We start from the raw sequence: 24,200 nt of genomic DNA, 5'->3' as shown, positions 1-24,200 counted from the left end.
GTGTTATCTTCATTCTCTCTCTCAATCTCATCCTAACTCCCATTCTCACTCTTATTTTCCTCTATACTCTAGCACAAAAAATGAAAACAAAAAATTAAAATTGAAATAGTTATCAAACGGGCTCTCAGTAAAATAATTAGGAAGTCCAAGCTAGAGGGTTACTAAATTATTTTGAGGAATGAAGGAGCAATTTCAAGCAATAAGGATATTGGCAACGTCCCGGTCAAACTAATCAAAAAGTCTAAGCTAGGAGATTACTAAATGAATTCTGAGAAATGAACGAGAAATTTCAAAGCAATGTCCTGTCAGTCCCCCATTTATTCAAAATTTGATTTGTAACCCTTTTACTTTTGCGCTATTAAATTTCTACCATAAGTAGTTGTTATTGCCTTTTTTTTTTTTTCTTTGGAAACTCCCGAGCCCTATATAAAAGGTACCTTCTCTACAGAAACGCTCCATGCAACCAACTAAGGTCAGATATCATATATAGAGAGAAAGAGGAGCAGAGGAATTAATAATGTCAATGCAATTGCTAGTTCATCATCATGTGATCATGTTCGTTTTGTTGTTTTGGTGCAGCGTAGTTACCGAAACCAAACCAGCGTCATCATCAGAATTAGCTCCGCCTATAGCAAAGCATAATTGCACGACGCACTGCGGAATTAATGTCAGCATCCCTTACCCTTTCGGCGTTGGACCAAACAAAGATTGTTACTTTAATGAATGGTTTCAGATAGACTGCAACGCGTCTACTGGGCACAAGCCTTTCTTGAGGCGCGCTCAAATGGAGGTGCTCAACATTTCTATTGATGGCACCCTTCAGGTTAAAAGCCCTGTTACTTTCTTCGGTGCTTGCAAGGGAAAGGAAACTCGCCAAGCCCCAAATTTGACGGGAAGCCCTTTTGTGTACTTGGACAGAAAAAACATGTTCACTGCAGTCAGCTGCGGCCGTCTTGCTAACATAACATCAGATGAGAATGTTGTTCGTGGATGCAGTTCAACTTGTGACGATCAGAGTACAGATAGTGCTACTTATCGCTGCGGTACCTTTGGAACTAACTGTTGCCAAACTACCATTCCTCCAAATATCAGCGTTTTCACTACTGAGATACAGCAAAGAGATCAAATTGATGGTTGCAACTATGCATTTCTTGTTGACCAAGATTGGTTTTTGAACAATTTATCAAGCTACAGAGCTATCCAAGGAATGGACAGAGTTCCCGTGGTGCTGGAATGGAACATCAGCTTAGACAACACTTCACACAAAGCATTTGAAGGATTTATTGGAAGACAAGTAGATCAGTATGATGGAAATTTCTTTAATAACGACTCAACACCCTATTGCGAAATATATAATGCCACTACTTCTTCAACATACAATCAGTCAAGCGTTCATTGCTTCTGTCCTGGGGGCTTTGAAGGAAATCCTTATCTTCTCCATCCTTGTCAAGGTACGTATGTAATTAATTAAAACCCTTCCATTCCGTTATCCAAAGCTTCGTTCTGGAATGAGCCAACTTCACCATTCATCATCATGTTCATTTGTCTTTCTGTTATTATATTTCAGATGTTGATGAATGCAAGCTTAATCGGTGTATGGATGATCTTTATGTAATGGTGCTAGCTTCATGGAATGCCAGTGGTCCTATATGTAAGAATTTCGTTGGTGGTTTTACATGCAACTCAAATGTAACTACATGTGACTTTTTTGGTGACAATAGTGGTTTCCGTTGCTACGACGAGCCAAAGCCGCCTCGGGCCTATCGAATCAGAAATGTTCTTTTAGGTATGCTCTTATACTGTTTAGAGTTCATTATTATTAATAAAGACCCATGTAGTATATACTTATCGAATCTAGGCTCAATTGCATTTATTATTTATATTCTATGGCTATTTTGGCCTTGAAGATAAATAATGAAAACAAATAAAAAGTACGTACTTTTAATCACTTATGGCTAGAATAAAAAATCATTAATATTGTTACTCTTAAATTTTGAATTTGACTTTTAAACACTTATGGCTAGAATAAAAAATCATACGTACCTCATATACATCAAATATATATATGGGAAAAAAAGGGGGATATAATTGGGGGTAAAATAGACATTCAGAAAAGTCAACCTATCTAGCTCAAAAAATCATCTAACACATTCATCATGGCCATTAATTCAAAATAGATATAAACCCAAAAAAGGGTTTTAAATCAGCTACACATTTTGGGTTAGTATCTAATTGAGTTTTTCTATTTAAACCCCACACTTTTCTTTCTTCACTCTAATACTTAAATGATTAAGCTCTTAAGTTTTTTATAATTGTGTAAAAAGACAAAAAAACTCATCCAACTTAATGCTTAACCTAGTACATTTATACACACACCCCACCACTCTTCATGTTTGATGATGGCAACTTACATATCAATTTAGCTTTGTCAACATTTCTCTCTCAAAACCAACTAGTTTATTCTCAATTTAAAATAATAATAATAATAATAATAAAATAATACGGCTACACATTTGACAACACTGTTTTTATCTCTTTTAAGTAATGTGAAATTGAGATAAACTTTAAGTGAGAGTGGTGAGCAGTAAGACAGTTGGGTGTGGGGTGTGAGGTTGATGAGTTTTATTTATTTTTATTTTTTTGCTGAGTGTGTATTTAGGGGTAGTTTGAGAAAATAGTGGGGTTTTCTTAGAAATTGTGAAAATTTTAATTAGAAGCTGGGGTGAACTTAGAATATGGGGTGAACAAAGAGAAGTGGGGGTTTAAACAGAAAATCTCTATCTAATTTTCTATTTCTTTTAATTATGAAAGCAAGCTTTCCTCAAAATAATGACATTCGGATTTCACTTTGTTGGAGAATGCTGTAACTTTTTTTTTGATTTTTTAATTTTTTATCCCACATCTTAAATAAAAAAGTAATTCGGAAGAAAAAGTAATTCCAAGTATATTTATATATGCAGGTGTTTTCATGGGTCCAGGACTATTGTTGCTACTCGTGGGTGCATGGTATGCATACAAAGTCATAAAAAAAAGGAAAAACATTAAACGCAAGGAAAAGTTTTTCAAACGAAACGGTGGTTTATTGTTACAACAACAATTATCATCAGGTGAAATCAATGTTGAGAAAATCAAGTTGTTCAAATCAGAGGAGTTGGAGAAGTCCACTGACAAATTCAACATTGATAGAATTCTTGGCCAAGGAGGCCAAGGTACCGTCTACAAAGGAATGTTTGCAGATGGAAGAATCATTGCGGTAAAGAAGTCTAAGATAATAGATGAAGGTCAACTTTCAGAATTCATCAATGAGGTTGTGATTCTTTCACAAATCAATCACAGAAATGTTGTTCAACTTTTGGGTTGTTGTTTAGAGACGGAAGTTCCACTCTTAGTTTACGAATTCATACCGAATGGAACCCTTTCCGACTATATTCATGAGCAGAATGAAGACTTTCCACTTACATGGAAAATGCGGTTACGAATTGCAACAGAAATTGCAGGAGCTCTGTCGTACTTACATGGTGCAGCTTCGTTTCCTATATATCACAGAGACATCAAATCTACCAACATACTCTTAGATGAGAAATACACAGGAAAAGTTGCTGACTTTGGAACTTCAAGATCAATTGTGATTGGCCAGACACACTTGACCACCGTTGTACACGGCACATTTGGTTACCTGGACCCTGAATACTTCCGATCAAGCCAATTTACGGAGAAAAGTGATGTCTATAGTTTCGGAGTTGTCCTAGTTGAGCTCTTGACCGGACTACAACCAGTTTTTGCAGTAACCGGGTCACAAGAAAAAGAACACAGAAGTCTTGCCACTTGTTTCATTATTTCGATGGAGGAAGGCCGACTATTTGACATTCTTGATGCTAGGGTTGTGATGGAGGGCTCCAAAACAGATATCACAACTTTTGCTAACCTTGCAAAGAGGTGCTTGGATTTGAATGGAAGGAACCGCCCCACTATGAGAGAGGTCACGGCGGAGTTGGAGGCCATTCAAATGTTGGTTGAAAAATCTTCTAATGCTCAACATAATTACAATGGGGTTTAATCTGCTATAAACGACACAAATGAGTGTTTGGATGTTGTTTCGTGTTTAACAGAGTCAGCCTCGGATGCGGGCACAAATTCAACATCTGATGAATTTTGACGATCGTCTTCTGAGACATGGTAAACAAGTTAATTAAAACACTTGGGTCTTGTAAAATATGTTTAATTTGATGCTGTACACTATTATATGTTGTTTTAGATTATGATGTTCTGTAAGGTAATGTATGCTACGTACTATCAGTAATAATCTGAGAAGTAAAGATTCAGTGAATGAGCATTGGTTTGTTTAGGGTGAGAGAGGGTTCTTGAGAATTCTAAGAGTTTATAATGACTCAAGATGTAACATCCCGGTCCAAAAAAGAAATAAAATAATTAAATTAGGAGGAAATAAATTTGAATGAGAAAATAAGTTGAAATAAACAATAAAAATAAAGTGATTTGAATTAATTAAGGGTTTTGAAAATAATAAATATTTACGTAATTTTAAAAAGGGGCAAAAAGGTCATTTTAAATTTGGGATGGAATTTGGGACTTCCGGTTATACTGTTGCGTAGAGCATGTCGAAACGAGTTTGTAGACACGTACCGGGCCCGAATCCGAGTTATAATGAGAGAGATACGAGCAAAAATTGAAGGGGGGCAAAAATTGGAATTTTTGCAAAAACTGGTTTTAAAAACCAGATTTCTCTCTCTCTCTCTCTCCCTCCTGTCGCGAGCCCCCCCTGTGAACAGCGCAGCGGCTGTTCACCTTCGCCGCCGCCACCACCGGCCTCCACTCCGGCCGGGATCGGACCCAAAACGACCAGCACATCCCCGCCGTCGAACCCCAGCCCTCCTCTGCCGTAGCCAGCAGCTCCAGTCGCCGGAAAACGCTCGGAATCCCGTGGGTTTTGACAGAATTTCTCCGGCTTCAATCTCCGTCGTCCGGCCACCGATTTCGACGAGTGAGGTATAGATTTCAGACTATTTTTCATGCTCTAGCTGCTGGTTGTGTTGGATAGGAGGAATTTCTGAGTTTTGGAAGTCAATTAAGCGATAGAAAAATCTGCCGGTTTCGACCTCCATTTTCGGCCACTTCCAGTCACTTTTTGGGGTATGTCCAAGAACAAAAGTGACTCCAAATTAGGTGTATTACCTAGGGTAGGAGTCTTGGCCCGAGATTCTAAGATTTTCCGGCGATGCGATATCGCTTTGGAAACCCACGCACTGCCAGCGCGTGTGGCGGCGCATGGGCACTGTATCAGAGGGGCATCTTGTCCCAATGTGATCTCCTAATTGTCACGAGCGTGTAGGAATTCGCGGATCTCAATTCGGATAAAGTTTGAACCCCGAACGGATTTTACATATCGTGTGTTATCCGGGTTCGATATGTTAGAACCGTTGGTTCACTTCCAAATTAATATATGTTGATCTAGGTATTCCTAGGATCGTGGAGGATTCGACGGATCGTGAATCGGAGCCCCGGATGTTCCGATTCAATAACTTAAAGTTTGTGTTTTACGATAACCGTCCGATCGTGCGATCGTGAGCGATCCGATCGTCCGATCTGAACCAAACTTGTAGGACATGTTTCCTAAACCTTGAGGAATCCATAGGAACGTTTGGATCGTAAAACGGAGGTCGTGGGCCCCGCGGGCCCAGTTGACCAAATGTGGGAAGTTTGTGTATTTTGTTTTAATGATTTCATTTGAAATATATTATATATTTGATTAATGGATTTCATATATTATGAAGTATTTGTGTTGTATATTTGGGTTTGGATATTTTTGAATATCTTGAGTGTAGATTTACAATAATTGAGAAAGTGCTATATTTGTTGATTTTGTTTGGGGTACTTAGAATGTTAATTTGAGTGTTATTAGCACTACCTTAGGTACCTCCCCGGTTGTGGGTTTTATGTTTGAGAATTTATTTTGCCCAGGCCCGTCGGAGTTTGTCCAGGCCTTTCGGAGATTGATTTATTTTGCCCAGGCCCCTCGGAGATTGATTTATTTTGCCCAGGCCCGTTGGAGTTTGCCCAGGCCCCTCGGAGATTGATTTATTTTGCCCAGGCCCGTCGGAGTTTGCCCAAGCCTTTCGGATTATTTATTTTGCCCAGGCCCGTCGGAGTTTGTCCAAGCCCTTTCGGATTATTTATTTTGCCCAGGCCCGTCGGAGTTTGCCCAGGCCCTTCAGAGATTGATTTATTTTGCCCAGGCCCGTCGGAGTTTGCCCAAACCCTTCGGAGATTGATTTGTTTTGCCCAGGCCCGTCGGAGTTTGTCCAAGCCTTTCGGATGATTTATTTTGCCCAGGCCCATCGGAGTTTGTCCAAGCCCTTCAGATTATTTATTTTGCCCAAGCCCGTCGGAGTTTGTCCAAGCCCTTCGGATGATTTATTTTGCCCAGGCCCGTCGGAGTTAGTCCAAGCCTGTGATGTCTTCTTAATACGATGCAGTGGGAAGAAAGTGATAATGTTTCAATGTGTTTTTATCGGATTTAGAATTGTAATAGATCTGAATGTATAGTTGGTTCGGTTGTAAATAATTTTCTATTATCGGAGTTGTGACTATTGATGATGAGAACTACGTGTGGCTTGATCCCTTGTCCAAAGGTATGTAGGCAGCCTGGGGTCTCCCCCTAGGTGCAGCCGCGAATTTTATTGTGTGTAAAAGGTTTGATTGATTCTGTGTATGTGATTGGATTTTGATGGGGATTATTGGATTTGAATCCGATTTATTGAGATCATTAATTGTTTGGTTTATGCATTGTTCGACTTAAGAACTTTTCTGGTTTTGTTTCGAACCATTTGAAGGCCGGAGGCCAATTAGATGATTTGCATGAGATTATATTGTGCATGCTGCAGGTTGGTATTGTTAAATGTGTTTTATGCAGGTTGAAATTTTTGGGGAATGTTCAATTTATAAGGGAGACTTTGCCGAAATTTCGGTAGAAAGTCTCGTGCTCTTTTCCTTTAATTTGGAAAAGAGGCTAAATTTTTAGTTAGTGGACCCGGCATCGGTGTGATGTCGGAATTTCCACAGGATTCGTCTCGAGTTTCGAGGAATTCGGGGCGGGTCTTGTCACAAGACCCTATTGCTTTATGTCTAATGACAGACAATAATCCTTCAACGGTCAATTGTTATTGTCCATTCGGCTTTGAAGGAAGTCCCTATCTTCTCCAAGCATGTCAATTGTTATTGTCCATTCGACTTTTTCTTAATTAATATTAAACGGAAGAGAATGAACCGTCAAACATTGCTTGTCCTTTCCTTAGTTTCTTGAGGCATTTCATCGAACAACTTGTCCTCATTATTCAGAAAAATATCAGATCCACAATTGAGCTATGTACACAAAATGCTTGATCTGAACTAATTTTATTTTTCGTTTGATAATTGCACTTTATTTATAAATAGTAATGAATACATAAAGGAAAATACTTATCTCTTACTTTGTAAGTAGGAACTCCTACATTTTTGTCAATGGCGGTATGACATGTGTGTAGAAGTTTTTCTTTTTGTGTTTTTGATGAATTATTTTTGCAAATGCGTCAAACTATGATATGCACCAAGTAGGAGAATCTCCTTCCAGGGAAGGAGGCAAGTAATATCCATATAGAAATATAATTCTTATGTTTTTCGTTTTCCTTTGGCGTTGGCTAATATATTCCATTTCAGATATTGATGAATGCAAGGTCCTTAAGGAGTGTTATATAATGCTGACTCTCCAAAATTAGGTTTTTTTTTCGGCCATGGAACATTAGTAATGCTTTATGTGAGAATATTGTTGGGGGTAACATATGCTCCACTCAAATATAACTGGCGCTACCTGTGAGTTTTATGCTAGGGGTGAGTATTCATGCTACTTCAGAAACAGGCCTCCAACCTCTCGGTCAACCAAACTTAGGCATATTCTTTTAGGTAAATATATGCTTTCCTATATATACTTATTCTCCTTTCATTTTACAGGTATACAAATGTGTTTGCATAATTATGTAGGTCTTGGAACTAGCATTGGACTATTGTTACTACTTATCTTTGTGCATGGTGGGCATACAAAGTCATAAGGAAACAGAGAGACATCAGGCGCAAGAAAATGTTTTTCCAACGAAATATGGTGGTTTGTTGTTAGAAAAACAATTATCATCGGGTGAAGTTAATGAGAAGTCCACCGACGATTTTAGCATGAATAGGATTCTTGGCCTGAGAGGTCAAGGTACTGTTCACAAAGGTATGCTGGCTGATGGAAGAATTGTTGCTGTGAAAAAGTCTAAAATAGTGGACAACGGCAAACTTTCAGATTTCATCAATGAGGTTGTAATTCTTTCACGAATCAACACAGAAATGTGGTTCAACTGTTGGGTTGTTGTTTGGAGACTGAAGTTCCACTTTTGGTTTATGAATTCATATTAAACGGAACCCTTTCCCATTATATCCACCAGCAGTTTCGTACTTGCACTCTGCAGCTTTCGTTCCCATTTATCACTGCGACATCAAGTCGACCAACATACTCTTAGATGAAAAATACGTTGGAAGTTTGAATGAAATTCAAGGACTCTTGTTCCACATTGGTAGAAAGAAGAAAAAGTGAAGTTTTTATAACTGTGGTAGTCCCACACTTAGTAATTGAAAGTTGAGCCAAGTAGAAGCCAATTGGGCTTCAAATTAAGATGGATCTTTGGGCCTTGGGGCACTTTATATTTAAATTATTTTTTTAGTTTCGAATTAATAATTTTTAATTAATTCAAATTAGTTTAATTAACTATTTTTTAACAGTTGTGACTCTTTTGATAAGGTTTCAAAAGTCTATTGTTTGAGAGGAAAATAATCAAAGTTCGCTAGATTCTAAGTCCTAGTGTTAGAGCTTAGAATATAAATAGTTAAATCCTGGGAAGGCAGTCACCTGTAGAACTTCAAGCATCGAGAATGGGTGAAATTACTGTCTTTAGAACATTGCATCAAATCTGCAAGCCTTTATCTCAAATCCAAGTCAGTTTCATTTATTTATTGTTTATTGTATTTCAAATTACAATTTGTTATAAATTCAATTTCATTGGTATTTATATATTGTTGATATATAATCATTTTTATTAGTCACTAATTATTGTGTTTCCAACAAAATATAGAGCAAAAGTTGCTGATTTTGGAACTTGATTGACCAAACTCACCTCAACACACATGTGCATGGGACATTTGTTTACTTGGACCCTGAATATTTCCAATCTAGCCAATTCACGGAAAAAAGTGATGTCTATAGCTTTGGTGTTGTCCTTGTTGAGCTTTTGACGGGACAAAAACCAATTTATGCAATAACAAGGTGGACAGAAGTAGAAGATCAAGAATTTAGAAGTCTTGCCACATATTTTAATATTTCAATGCAGGAAGATCGTCTATTTGACATACTTGATGCTCGAGTTTTGATGGAGGGTTCTGAAACAGAGATCAAGTTAATTGCTAACCAGGGACGGACCCAGGATTCTTAGCTCGTAGGGTCATAGTGTAAAAGTTCAAATTTTTTTTAAAGATTAAAATAACATTGAAAGCGGAGGCAAGCCTTTGGAAGCGGCGGCAATGGAGGAGTTGGGGCTTAAAGGCTTGGTGGGGGAGGGAGAGGGTTAAAGGTTTGTGGGAGGTGGAGATTGGGGATTTAGGTTTGAGGTTTAGGAAATGGGGGGTTTTGGAGCTCTGAGGGTATGTCTGGTCGAAGAGGGTCTGTTATACAATATGTTTTTTTTTTTTTTTTCAAAGACCTGGACCAAAACGACGTCGTTTTGGCCAGGTCTTTTAAAAAAAAATTCGTTGCATCTGGTCCAAAACGACGGCGTTTTGGCCAGCGCATTTTATAAAAAAAATTATCTGGGCTTCTCCAAAACGACGCCGTTTTGGCGTCAGCGGTTTTTAAAAAAAAATTAGAAGCTGGGCCAAAACGACGCCGTTTTGGTCAGCTTCTTTTAAAAAGAAAAACAGATCCCCTGTTCAGCTTCTTCTTCCTCAGGTTCTGCAGCTTCCTCTTTCACCCATTCATGGGGTCACATACCATTTCAAAGGGACCTTCTACCTTGCGTTCATGGAGTCCATAGGGTCGTTTGACCCCATTGACCCCACTGTGGGTCCGTCCCTGTTGCTAACCTTGCCAGAAGATGCTTGACTTTGAATGGAAGGAAGTGGTGGAGGTATGTGAAGGCCTGAAGGGGCCTGGACCCCCCCAAAAGTTTGACAATATTTGATGTTTGGTTCTTTATTCTTACAAATTTTAGAAGGTATAAAAAAGGGAAATATACAGATATAATCACTTTTTACAAATTGTATTAAAAAATGATCACGTTACAAATTCTATTCAGATATAATCACTTAGGGACGTGAAATTACCTAAATGCCCTCCCTATAAAAACATATCTATTATGGAGTTATTGGCCGTTGATTGCCGACCTAACACTTCTCTGTCTCAGCTCTCTCTCACGGTTCTCGCTTCCTCTCTCAGCGCTTTCTCTCTCCATCGACCACCACCACTCTCTTTCTCCCTTTATCACGAAAACCTAAGCAGCACTCTCTCGTTCTCTCTCTGCAGTCAATGTTAGGGTTTGTTGAGGGGGTTCTTGAAGGTGGAATGGGTTTCTTCGTTAAATGCTCTCTCCCTTTAACAATCTCTCAGTTCCCTCTCTTTTCATGTCTTCAATCGACGTCTTTCTCTTCTCCTCTGCTCCTTTGCGGGATTGTTCCTCCTTTTCCGGCTAGCGGGAGGTGTTCCCGGAGGACCTGGTGGGCTTGGTGGGCCTATGGACTTCGGAAGGTCCAAATCCAAATTCCAAGAAGTTCCAGAGACGGGGGTGAGTTCTCTGATGTAGCTGGATGCAAATTGGTATGTCTTAAGGTTGTCGTAAGAGTTGGCAGAACGTCGTTACTAAGTTTTATGCTGAAAAAAATTAAGAAGATTGAGAATCATGTAATTGGAAGATTTTTTAAAATTCCATGCCAATAAATACATAATTGAAACTGCTATTATGATATTTATTTATTTATGTGGCGTTAACATATTAGTGTACTCATCAATAACTGAGTTTGATGTTTCTGTAGTATGTAAGGTTTTTGATTGTGTTAGCAGACATAAGGCTGTTTTTAAATAAAAATAGTAATGTGAGATACCTTGAGATGGTAAACTGAACACATAGTGAGGCAATGAGTAAGACTATTGGAAGCAGGTAAGCCTTGGTCTTTGTTTTGAAAGTTTTGTGAAATGCCCTTGCTAGTTTGTGTAAGAAATATTTTTCTCCATAACATGATATAATGTGATAATTTTCACGCCGCATGGAGATTATGTTTTATGAAGAGTCCTTCTTGGCTTTATGAATTACTTTGACTTCCCTACCAACTATAATATGTGTATGCTGCAGGAAGGGTGACTCCGGAAAGTGTTATCTTCAACTTTGGGACTATCCTTTTGGATCTTCTCAGTGAGAAACACATCCCTCCTACTAATGTGAGTATTTTAACATGTCATGCCCTTGTTCTCCACTCAGTCAGTTTGGAATGGACCCATGGTCTGTAAAAATTAAAGTGCAGTGCTTCTGCCAATGAGTTATGCGGAAGTCCATACACTGTATGGTAAATTGGTAATAGAGGAGTTGTTTGTTCAAATGCCTCTTACTCGGAAGTCTTTAGTACTCGGCAATAAGGGGCCCTTTGGATGGATGATCTTTTAGTTTTTAATAAATAATTATGTAGGCTGACTTTGGATTACAGAATCTCCTTTTATAATTTATGTTTGTGTTGCAGGCTCTTGATATGATTCGTGGAAAAAAACATTATTCTCTTAATGGATTCACACCCGGAGGGAAATTTTTCCACTGAACAAGCGACTGTGGTTTTTGATCTTGCCTCACGATGTTTGCAATATGAACCCAGGGAGCGGCCAAATACCAAAGACCTTGTTGCAACAGTTGCCCCACGCAAAATAAATCTGATGTAAGTCTTCCATGCCTTTTCTCCTCATGGATGCAATTACATGTTGTTTTCGTTCTGTTCGTTTCTTAGACATTGCCTTTTTTTAAATATTATCACCACCAACATTCTGAACCAAAAGTAGTGCAACTATGCTCCCTAAATAAATGCAGTTTATTTTCTTTATACTTTTAACGACCTTGTATGTTTCCTGTTCTATCATTCTCTGTCATGCATAATCTCACTCCTTCCCAGTCTGATTTTGTTCCCTCAAAGCAATTTTAACTACCTCTACATTTTCTGAAACATGCTTAGTCAGAAATTTTTAATGATGACGATGCTTTGTAGGTTCCATCTTTTGCACCGTTCAAGTCTTAATGGTTAATTATGTGATTTTGAAATACTAATGTTAATTGGCGTGGGATTTTTCTCTTCGCTGTGCTATAAAACCTGCTAAATTTTGTTGTTATTCCTTGTTTGCAGCTTTTCGTTTTTGGGTCATTCTCTGAAGACAAGACCAGGTCATTGCTGCAAAAGCAATCACCTGGGAAGACTGAAAAGCCTGTGGAAAAGAATCTATTGCAGTTTGGGTCTATATATTTTGGTACTAAAATATCTTCAGGTGATGTAATGGTGAATCAAGTAGACCACAAAATTCTGTGAAGGGGCTCAGCAAAGTTCAGCCTTTAAGTTCACTTAATAAACAGAATGAAGTGGAGGCTGTAAAAGCAGCAAATGATAGTTTACCAGCATCTTTAACTACTCCTACAGAGAATGGATGTACTGATAATTATAAAAATGGTTATGCCCATAGTAATGGCGTGAAAGAGGCGACAACGGATAATATTGATGTAGCTTCATTACCTTTATTCAATAACGAAGGTGGTCTCTCCAATCAATTTCCAAGTCTGGAATTGCAGAACAGAGAGCAGAATGGTCGTGTTGATGATTTATCAGCTTCTAAGGTAAAGGGGGAACTACAGAAGTGTTTGAATGGGCCTGTTACAGTTTCTACGGTCTTGTTGCCTCGTGGTTTAATCAATTCAGGGAATCTGTGCTTTCTCAATGCAATGCTACAGGCTCTTCTATCCTATTCTCCTTTTGTTCAGCTTCTGCAGGAATTGAGAACTCGCAAAGTGCCTAAGGTTTCTTTTGTTTACTCGATTACTTTGCATTTACGTGGTTTTAGTAGAATTGCTATTTGCAAATAACAAAATTTAAGGTGCTGAGATAGAGTTAGGCCTAATCTATGAAGGACAATTATGTTGGTGATTTATCTGAGTTCTCTGGCGTTCATAATGTACTCAAGTGTCACTGGTTATGCCTATGTATCTCTGACTCTGTTTTTTCCCTCAGGCTGGGTTAGCTCTTGGAGAGTTGCGAAAGGAAAATAATTTCCTAAGAAGCCTTTGGCCAGTAACTAATCCACCTTCAAGTCAAGAACATCTTTTACATCCTCAACTTTTACAGAAGCCTCTCCACCCATTCCTTGCTCGAGGGTATTTTGATGATGTAGGAGTATAAAACGTGATTCCATTAAGGACGTCGTGTCCTTTTTGTAATATGTTGTAGATTATGAAATTATAGTGGGAATGTGGAATGAAATTATAGTGGGAATGTGGAGTTTTTGTATTGCTCCCCTATTGCATTTGTATTGTCATCGTATTGCCATTTTAGTGTTGTGGTATTGCCTGGTTATTGCACTTATATTTGTTTCTTATCACCTGTTTTTTCAAGTCTGTCTTGTGAAGGAACTTATAAGGATATTTTGTAAAAGAAAACACTAGCGTAAGTTTATTTTGTAAAGGAAAATGCCATATCATTATTCATTATCATATAAATAAGGTACAATAAGCACCGTATATGTATCTCTTCAACATGATTGATTTGTGTTCAGCTATTGGTGTAAGAATGTGATTCCATTATTGCTTTTTTATTGATTATTTATTATTGTAAGAATGTGATTCCATTAAGGACGTTACGTCCTTTTTATAAATCAAACTTAAAGTTGCTTTCCCTGCAACAAATTATATTAATTAAGAAAGCCAACCAAAAAGCAATACAAAAGCAATATGAAAGTAATGGAACATAGATTATGAAGTGGTAGTAGACATGCAATACAAAAACAATACAATAGCAATAAACAAGCAATAAAGTGACAATAGACAAGCAATAAAAATAGAATTATGAAGTGGTAGCAAACATGCAATAAAAAAATAATACAATAGCAATAAACAAGCAATAAAGTGACAATAGACAAGCAAGAAAAAAGCAATAAAAATACAATTGTCCTCCAAAAATATCACTTAATTCTGAAGGAACAAAACTCTGTGTCCTGGTTACTACATATGTATTCTTAGGGCCAACCGTCTCCAATTCATCTTCTTCTGCAGAAGATACTAGAGATGATTTGAGCCCATTAATACTCGAGGGTTGTCCTTCAAGCTTAAGTAATTCATCATGCATCTGATCCATAATGAAGCTAAGGAACTCATGAGCATCTTCTTGTCTGAAAAACAAAAATAGTTTCACTAGGCAACTTAAAATAGAAAGTAGAATATAGACATGCTGACATAAATATTTACATTAGACAGAGAAGAAACTAAACAATGCAAATTTAACCCTTTGGTAATTACTCCTGAGGTGTTCTAGGTTTCTTCTTTCCTTGGTCCATGAAAATATTGGCGAACTCAGAATAATACAGAAGATTGTTAACCTATTTGTTACAACATTTTACCGATCAGAAGTTAACTTCTAAAATATCTCAATCTAACTTCTTTCACATTAAATGGGTTGCAACAGGTGTAATAAACCACAAACATATAAATAAACTGGAAAAAAGTGTAACGTGTTTTCAGAAAATAAGATCAGACCTTAGAAAATAACTCCACATCCTTGTAGACACTTCCCAAATGTGATTGACACAAATTAAACTCCAAGGATTGAACTTCAAAAAGATTATTTTGCAAAACCCGCAGAACACATTCTGCCCGAATTGTCTGTACTAAAACGGCCACAACTCTCTCCACACACGTCCGAATCACGAACCGTAAAATTCTACAGAAAGCTAACATCCATATATTTCCAAAGATATAAGGCTCAACATCTGGTTTGCTCTGAGGAAGTACAGTATATTCTGTCAAGTTGACTGTTCTGCACAGCACATTCTGCTCCCAGGATTGCACATCATATTTGAATCAAGTTTAAGTATTGCCTTCTTATTGCCCTTATATTGCTTTCCTATTGTACCTCTATTGTTGTCTTAACTCTTTTTCACCTCTGTCTTGACAATTATAAAGCTGAAGTTGGACTTCCAGGTTTACATATTGCCTTCTTATTGCCCTTTTATTGTGTTCCTATCGCTGCTCTATTGCAGTCTTAGCACTTCTTCTTTTTTTCTTCATGTCTGTCTTGACAAACAAATTGTAGTTAAGACTATGAATTCTTAGTATTGCCTCTTTATTCCACTGCCCTTATATAGCACCACAATTCAATTTAAGTTTCTAGCCACCTACTTTACGTTTCTACACCAATCATGCACATAACATCATACATGCACATTCAATAAATGTTACAAATAGCTGCATCATGATCTATACAATTGGGTACCTATAAGGATACCTATTTCCAAAAACAAAAACAGCGACATGTTAGGATCACAAATTGTACATAAAGTTAGGTAGCAAAGATCCCTACTTAATGGAATGAGACATACAAACTAAACAATTGTAACATCTAAATGATCTTCTTCTTGTTAGTGACGGGGATAGCTTCTTTGCATGTACTTCGATAGTGGCCCTTCACACTGCACCTTGAGCATTTTCTTTCTCGTGAGTCCTCTCCTTTAGAAGATATTCTTTGTGTCTTACGACGACCCGGCATAACCTTTGAAATAGGAGGGAGGAGATTTACATTTTGGACATTTTCGGGAATAACCCATGTCCCTTGAGGTGGTACAGGATAAATGGATTCAGCATATGCAGCTGCCCATGTAGCTCGAGTGTAATACGAAGAGGCAAATGAGTATGGGTTCAATTTCAAGTGTCGACATACCGCAATAGCATGCTTGCACAGGAGTTGCTCTAAGTCAAACTTTCTACACGTACAACTATGGTTTTGCAAGTGCACGAGACCGTTCATATCACCATCAAGCACATTATACTCCACATCATTGATTTTAACCACATTCATCCTTGAAGCAGCATCTAATCTCTTCCTCAACTTCTTTTCCCCTAAATCAGGGCACAACATAGATTTACATTTCATTGATAAATCTCGACGTTGATAAAACCAATTCTGAAGCATATTCCTAATTTCTTCGATCAAATGTACCACCGGAAGCATCCTTGAAAAACGAAGAACTGAATTAATGGACTCTGCAATATTAGTTGTCATGACATTATATCGTTGTCCGTCACAATGGGCTCGAGACCACTTATGGAGCCCTGCACGTACTAGATAAGTTTGCACTCGCTCATTGTTTATCATGGAGAAATACCGATTGAACTCTACTAAGACTTGGCTGCCCGCACAAAAAACCCCAATATCGGATCCCGCTTCTTCAACTTAAATGAGGCTTTCATATTGCCTTTCAAGTGATAAAAGCAAATACCATGTGCTGCCTTAGGAAAAACTCTTTTCAACCCATTTTCTATGCTAAGATTTTGATCAGATATGACAACGAGATTCGAGCAATCACCAATTGCACAATGTAGTTTTGTGAAAAACCACTCCCAAGCTGCATCCGTCTCCAAATCTCCAATCCCAAAGGCAAGAGGATATATATTACGATTTCCGTCAAATGCAGTGGCAACAAACAAAACACCTTTGTACTTGCACTTCAAATGGGTAGCATCAACAGCAATCACAGGACGCATTGAGGACTTAAATCCTCTTATGCATGCACCAATTGACATAAAAAAATATAAAAAGTGGTTGGCTGCATCAGTCTCAATGTATGTCAAAGTTCCAGGATTTGTACGCTCCAATTCATAACAATAGGAAGGGAGAATAGCATATGACTCTTCTGCAGACCCTCTAATTATCTTTAAAGCTAACTCTCGGCTTCTCCAAGCTTTAGAGTAGCTTATGGTCACACCAAAATTTTGTCGCACATCTTTGATGATATCACCTGCAGTATAAATGGTGCGGGAATCCTTAAATCTGCATTTCACAGAGTCGGACAACAATCCAGTACTAGCTTGACGATGGTGACTACTAAGATACCTTAGATCACATTCATGAAATGGATCGTATTTAACAACCCTAAACTCATGTAATCCAACTTTATATGCCCGAAGTTGCCAAGGGCAAGGAAGTTGCCAACAACGAACACACAATCTACGTTTCCCAGATTGGACTGTTCTAAATCGAAAGTGGCCTCTGACTGCTGCTAAACATAAGGTTTTTATAAGGGCAAGCTTATTTGGAAAAACTCGTCCAACCTTAAAATTTGCTTCCCAATTTATGCAAGAAAGACCTCCACCATAATCAATATCTTCCACACTCTTACCATGTACCAAATGAACCCGACTTGTATGCATTTCAGTCCAACTTGATCGTTGCGGAGTTTTAGATTGCACTTGTGTAACCTGCACCGTGGAGGCTTGGAAATTGCTTTCTCGATGTGGATGCACGTTTGGCGTAGAGTACGCTTCCTCTTCATTGCTAGGTACACAAAAATCTGCGACTATGTTTTCAGCACATTCAAAATTAACATCTTCAACCCAATCTTTCCAATTAAAACCAGTTACACCATTTTCAGTTCCGCTATCCCCAATTACCTCATTCCTATCTCTCACAACAACTGCAGGGGGAGCATTGCTACTCCCAATGCTTACAATGCCATTGCAGCCTTGAATACCATGTCCTTCTATAATTTTGAGGGTTGCTAATAAAGGGGTTACTTTAGAGCTCATAACATCCGTGTTGTACTTCAGAAAATATTGAACGTCATCATTGTCTTCAACCTTTAGGTGCTTATAGGCAGATGATGATAGAGGAACAGAAAACTTCAGTGTGACAATGTATTTATTGCGATCTGCATTCGTGATCTTATAAATGCGGTCAACAAGCTCAGAAAAGGTTATGTTTCGTGATACTATTATGCCTTTAGCCTCGCCACCTTCATAACTTTCAATGTTATCATTGTGAACCCAGCTTCCGTTGTAGAATACCAATATTCCAACAGTATCCATTTCTGCAAATAACATCAATAAATCAATCTATTTGCATCCTCATCATAAGGTATACTCATTTCTTTACATTTCCAAATTGGAAATCAAAACAGAAAACTAAGATATTGAGGGGAAACTAAAGCATCTAAATTGAGGGGAAACTGACCTAACTAACCTATTTATAGGCTAGACAAAATTAAGATATGATTTTTATGTTTCGTGTTATTTTGGGCACAATGCTTTATGGGTATTGAAGAATGGGACAAATAGCTTAAAACTCAAAATTACAAACAAGGGTTGCATACCATCAAATTTATTGGCATATATATATATATATATATATATATATATATATATATATATATATATATATATATTGGCAATTACAAAACAAAGCCACGCACTAGTCTTGAAGCAACCTATAAAATTCTTCATCACCCTTACTAGTGCACTCTTAGGAGTGTTCAAAAAGCCAAAAGCAATGAAACTGATACAGAACTAGTGAACTTGTATGGTGTATAACATGAGATATGAAACCTATTTCAAAATTCAAAACAAAATGAACTACATAAAAAACTGTCCTTTTACTCTCATATTGCAAATTATTTGTTCGTGAAATTTTTTCTAGAAACTTATCTCCTTTCCTTTCAAACAAACAGGATTAGAAGCCAAACCCCTAAAATTCAAAATTGAAGCAAAAACTTACATAACTAACCTATTTCTATCTAGAGAATCAAGATTTGATTTTTATTTTTTGTGTTATTTTGCAAAATGATTCCTGAGTATTGAAGAAGGGGAAAAATATCTTAGAACTCAAAATTACAAAAACAAAGTGACAAAGGATCAGAAGAGAGCACCTGGTGGCAATGGGTCTGGCGGGTTGCTGTTGTTGATGCGCCCTTTTCTATTCCTTTTGTTTCTCCTTTGTGTAGGCTTTTGAGAGGTGGGCGTGGTCTCCTCTTGAATTAAGGTGCTGGTCTCAGATATCTACGTGCGACAGAGGAGAGAAGAGCTAGAGAGTTGGGTTTAGATCAGAAATGAATTTTTGAGAGGAGATAAAAGGTAAATATTAAGTATTTATATGGAGGGTAACTTGGTACTTTCAGGTTAGAAAGTGAGTATATGTGGTTAAGTTTTATAAAGTGATTATTTTTTATTAAGGTTTATCTTTAGTGACTATCTATGTCAATTTCCCTAATAATTTTGCTTGTGGCCCCCTCACAATAAAGAAAAGATGTGTTTCTCTTTCCAAATTAAGTATATCTATATATATAAAGCAAAAGGCAGAGAATGGTGAAACATTCAAAATACCAGAAAATATCCTTAGTTAATACAAATATTAAGAATTAAAATTATTAATTAAATTAGGATAATATGGTAAATTCACACTTTTTCAAATTTAAAAAAATTAAAATTAAAATTTTAAAAAAAATCAGATAATAGATCCTATTTTTATGGAACACAACTACCCATTATTTTTTTTAATTCTAAAATAAATTTTAAAATTTTTAAAAAATGCCTCTCGCAAGGGCGGAAGCGCGTGCGGAGAGGCTAGTATATAATAATATCACCACTTGATCGAAGGCTGTGAACATTTCTAGACCCACGCGCCAGGTTTTTCTATTAAGTTTTTCAGCTTAATAATAGCTTTGGTTTTTTAAAAGTGAAATCTAATGTCCATCAATATATTAATAAAAAAATAAAAACAGCCAATCAAATAAAATTTTAAAAAATCTCATTTATCAAATAGGAAGTAGACTTTTACCCAAATAAAAAAGGATTGGAATTTTATTCATGTTCACCACTTTTTCACTAAATTGACTTATATTGTCAATATTGTTGGTGCTTCATACAAGCGTAATGATGAACTGAAAAATGCTCAAGCTACTAAAATTGAGCACATGATTATAATTGATGAGCTCAAGACAGGGAAAGGAATGAACCAAATTGGCACCTTACAACGTGTTGGTGATACTCATTGGGGTTCTCATTTGAAATCAATTACTAGCTTGGTACCTAATTGAGTCTGACAGGACCCGACCCAAATTCCACTTTGGAATCCGAGCTGAACCCTGTGCGTGTCCGACACCTGGCAAGTGCCGAGCACAAATGACCAAATTGCCCTTCTAGTCAAAAATTTCTAAAACAACTGGGGTTTGACTTCTGCCGAAAAACTCAACAGAGTCTCCCCTGAAACGGACCAAACCCAAGATTACACTTGTCAAACATGCATACAAAATATACACCAACTGCCAGCATACAAAAATTTACATACTAACAGTTAGACAAGTGTTCTAGGGCAATATCAGAGCGCTACACAGATTAGGTTACAAGTATAAAATAATTAAACAAAACCCTACTTTGTCAAGGAAGGTGGCGGAAGATGGACTCGGCCCGGTGGTGGCTCACCGTGCACGCTTACTGCCTGGGGGCGCAAAACATTAAAAGGGTGAGTGGACCGAAAACAAAGTTTTAGAAAAATAGTATAAGAACATACTAACCCCACTGTAAAAACAATTATAAAACTAAATCATTTCTTATATAAATACTCGTACTGGAATCACTGCATTTATATCTTTATATATGTACATATATTCAATCACATACTTGATCAAACATTAAATCATTGAAAGCATTGAAATCAACTTTTAATCTACCACCTAGGTGTACCCATTTATAATTCCGTCAATTCCTTTAGTTTCCGTCAATTCCTTATAATCCGTCAATTCCATATAATCCGTCAATTCCATACTTGTGCTACCGGAGTGACACGTCCTAGCAGACCTCAGGAAACACAAGGTCACCCAAGCCGCAATCCTAGCAGAATTCAGGGGACACTTGGTCGGCCTGATCCGCAATCCTAGCACCACACGGTTCGAGCATCCCCGAGACTCGTGGGGCTGTGTCAAGCATCCTGACCTACCCGAAAGCAACTGGATGTCCGTCGACATCAATAATACCGAAGGCAACATAGTTTTATTCCGAAGGCAACTTTATTTCCGAGGCATCATTTATTATACTGAAGGCAACCTTGGGTACCTATGGTGGCTTATAATAAATGTATATATATATATATATATATATATATATATGTATAATACTAAAAAAAATTAAAGTTTATAAAACTACTCATAAAACTATTCCTTAAATCATGCTGCCATTTAATCTGATAATACCTCTGTTCTGACTTTCCAAATCCCTTTTTAAATGTTCCACTAGGCAGCACATAAATAAACAGCAATATTTAAATCTATCAAGTCATGCTAGGAAAGCCATATTCAGTAAAACTTATTCAAGATCAAATAATGAAATTAAAATGCATAAAACGTTTATAAAACAAACAGTCCACTCACAGATACTCTGAGCTAGCTGGACCCTTTGAAGGTCCCTCCTGCGGGTCACCTGGTGCCCGGGTGCCTGTATAACCATCATAATATTTTATTAAAAACTCTGCTCAGTAATATAGTATTAAATTAAAAACCCTGACCCCCGACTCCTAAAAGTGCGTGCACCAACTTAAAGATCATTCCTATGCCCACACTAGCTTTCCTCTCACTGGGTACGATTTAAAAGCACCTAGTGACTCAAAAGCGATAAAGTCCCAAAAAGTGAACTCAGGACCCCGTGGGGTCCACGACCTCAGAATTCCGATCCGATCGTTCCTAGAGGTTCCAAAAGGCCTAGGAAACATGTCCCGAAAGTTTGGTCTCGATCGGACGGTCAGATTGCTCACGATCGCACGATCGGACTGACAAACGATTTTCCGTAAACTTAGCCCTAGGGTTGGCTTTTTCGGAGCATCCGGAACTCCGATTTACGATCCGTCGAATCCTACACGATCCTTAAAATACCAAGATCCACATACTCCAGTTTGGCTATGATCCAACGGTCCGAACGTATTGAACCCGGAAATCGCACACTATGCGAGATCCGTTCGGGGTTCAAACGTTATCCAAATTGAGATCCGCGAAATCCTACGCTCTCGTGAGGACATGAGGATTATTCTAGGACCAAGAGTGGCTCCTGTTACTTGGCCCACGCGCCGCCTACTCGTGGGTGTGCCTAACAATTTCCGGTGACCGGATTTTCTCCACAACGTCGGCCCAAACTCCTATCCTAGATAATATACCAAATTTGATACCACTTTTGTTCTTGGACTATGGCCAAAAAGTGGCCGGAAGTGGCTGAAATTGGCGACGCAAATCGACAGAATTTCAATTCGAAATTTAACCTATCAAACCTCAAAATCTCTCCAATCCTACCCAACCATCAGCTAGTTCGTGAAAAATAGCTGGAAATCCATACCTTACTCACTTGATTCGGTGGTCGGAGGAGAGAGAACGAGAGGCTTGAAATTCGGGGAAAAACCAGCCAAATCCGCACTGTTTCCGGTGGCTGTGGCGTCGGCGGAGGCAGAGGGCGGCTGGGCTGAGTCGCTGTGGTGGTGGCGCTACTTCCTTGGCCAGTCAGGTGGGTTGGGGTGGGGTGTGATGGTGGTTATGGTGGTTTGGGGTGTCGGCTGGAGCAAGAAGAAAAAACAGGGGGGGTTTGATCGTGAGGAGCGAGAGAAAGGGAAATCGGATTTTAAAAATCTGATTTTCCAAAATTACAAATTTGTCCATTTGCGTAAAATACTCGTATTATCTTCAATACGACTCGGAATTGAGCCCATTACGTGTCTACGGGCTCATTTCGTCGTGCTCTACGCAATGGTACAAGTGGATTTTCCAAATTATTTCCCGGTCAAAAAGTCAACTTAAAACCTAATAAATTATTCCAAGGGTAGTTTAGTCTTTTCCTTCATTAAATTAATAGTTAAATAATAATTAAGGTTTGGGTTGTTACAGAGTCAATCATAGATGGTTTTCAAAATATGAAAGAACGACGAGTGTTATTTTGATACCTAATTGAATAAACAATTATTTTCTGCCTTTTATTTTCTAAACATTGTTAAGTTGAAAAATTGAAATTTTTTTGTTTGGTTTATATGTTGGCCCCCCAACACATAAATTCCTGGCTCCGCCACTGGAAGGAACCACCCTACCACCCTACAATGAGAGAAGTTACAGCGCAATTGGAGGCCCTTGAAATTTCAGAAAAGACTGAATATTCGAAAAAAGATTCCATCGAGCATTGGGATGTTATTATAGGTCCCATAGGAACATGGTCAGCTTTGGATGATGATCCAATATATATATATAGTGAGCTTCAATTGAGGATCCCTCAAATAAATATATATATATATATATTTATATATAGTGAGCTTCAATTGAGGATCCCTCAAATAAAATAAGCTTATTTGAAAGACACTCTTCTAGAGCCCACTCCGTATTGTATTTCACTAATCCAAACCGTTTATTTTGTAGATATTCATCTAAAGATCTAAAGATATATGACCAAACCTCATACAAGACCACCACCAAACACCCTTTCAACTTTACTTCCAAAGAGTCCAGGCCTAAATATCAACCAGACAAACATACACAATTATGAAAAACGTTTTCCCAACTTATTTAGGATCCAAACATTGTTTTAAAGAGCAAAAACAAAAAACATATAAGAACTTACAGAGGAATGCGCATGTCTATCACAGTAATTCCCTGGTTCACACACTACTACAAAAAAGGCAAAAGACGACGGGATTTCACCGTCGTGTATTGGGTTTTCAAACCGTCGTAAAATCGACAGACATCTTTTGCAAAGTAAAATCACGACGGGAAATCACCGTCGTTGTTATACCAAACAACGTCATTAACAAAAAACAACCGACGAGATACTGAAAAATGAGCCAAAAAATTGTCGCGGAGAAGAATAGACGACCTATTTTATAAAAAGACGTCGTGTAAAGAAATACGATACGTCTTTAAATAAATAAAATACGACGTTATTTAAACATACGACGTCCAATATATTTATATACCCGTCGTAAAATAGTTTTTCCACTTCGTTTTTTCCATTAATATTGACGTGGAAATAGCGTTGAGGGTAAATCACCGTCATTGTTATCACAAACAACGTCATTAAAAAAAAACAAACGACGTCTTTATACTGAAA

General features: G+C 37.8%; 2 protein-coding genes and 2 pseudogenes across 2 annotated transcripts; 3 read left to right on the top strand and 1 right to left on the bottom strand.

The window, feature by feature from the left end:
- Positions 1–427: 427 nt before the first annotated feature.
- On the top strand, positions 428–4,454 carry LOC148295927 (wall-associated receptor kinase-like 6). Its single transcript, XM_088250836.1, has 3 exons — positions 428–1,451; positions 1,568–1,786; positions 2,961–4,454. The coding sequence occupies exons 1-3, from the start codon at positions 518–520 to the stop codon at positions 4,055–4,057; spliced, it is 2,250 nt and encodes a 749-aa protein (XP_088106962.1). The 5' UTR covers positions 428–517; the 3' UTR covers positions 4,058–4,454.
- A 3,061-nt stretch (positions 4,455–7,515) lies between these two features.
- On the top strand, positions 7,516–10,221 carry LOC148295926 (wall-associated receptor kinase-like 2; annotated as a pseudogene).
- A 2,208-nt stretch (positions 10,222–12,429) lies between these two features.
- Positions 12,430–13,114, top strand: LOC148295925 (ubiquitin carboxyl-terminal hydrolase 24-like; annotated as a pseudogene).
- A 2,591-nt stretch (positions 13,115–15,705) lies between these two features.
- On the bottom strand, positions 15,706–16,365 carry LOC148295924 (uncharacterized). The gene has a single exon (XM_088250645.1). The coding sequence runs from the start codon at positions 16,363–16,365 to the stop codon at positions 15,706–15,708; it is 660 nt and encodes a 219-aa protein (XP_088106771.1).
- Positions 16,366–24,200: the final 7,835 nt, after the last annotated feature.

The sequence above is a fragment of the Prunus avium genome, chromosome 3, assembly GCF_965620075.1.
Source record: "Prunus avium chromosome 3, drPruAviu1.hap1.1, whole genome shotgun sequence".
Classification (NCBI taxonomy): Eukaryota; Viridiplantae; Streptophyta; class Magnoliopsida; order Rosales; family Rosaceae; genus Prunus; species Prunus avium.
The sequence above is the reverse complement of the archived record's forward strand: the minus strand, read 5'-3'. Positions and strand labels throughout refer to the sequence as shown.

Excerpts from the sequence above, each read along its gene's own strand:
- LOC148295924 (XM_088250645.1), bottom strand. The coding sequence starts at position 16,365 with ATGACAACTAATATTGCAGAGTCCATTAATTCAGTTCTTCGTTTTTCA.
- LOC148295927 (XM_088250836.1), top strand. The coding sequence starts at position 518 with ATGTCAATGCAATTGCTAGTTCATCATCATGTGATCATGTTCGTTTTG. Across the intron at positions 1,452-1,567 it reads TCTTCTCCATCCTTGTCAAG|ATGTTGATGAATGCAAGCTT; the intron begins GTACGTATGTAA and ends ATTATATTTCAG. Across the intron at positions 1,787-2,960 it reads AATCAGAAATGTTCTTTTAG|GTGTTTTCATGGGTCCAGGA; the intron begins GTATGCTCTTAT and ends TTATATATGCAG.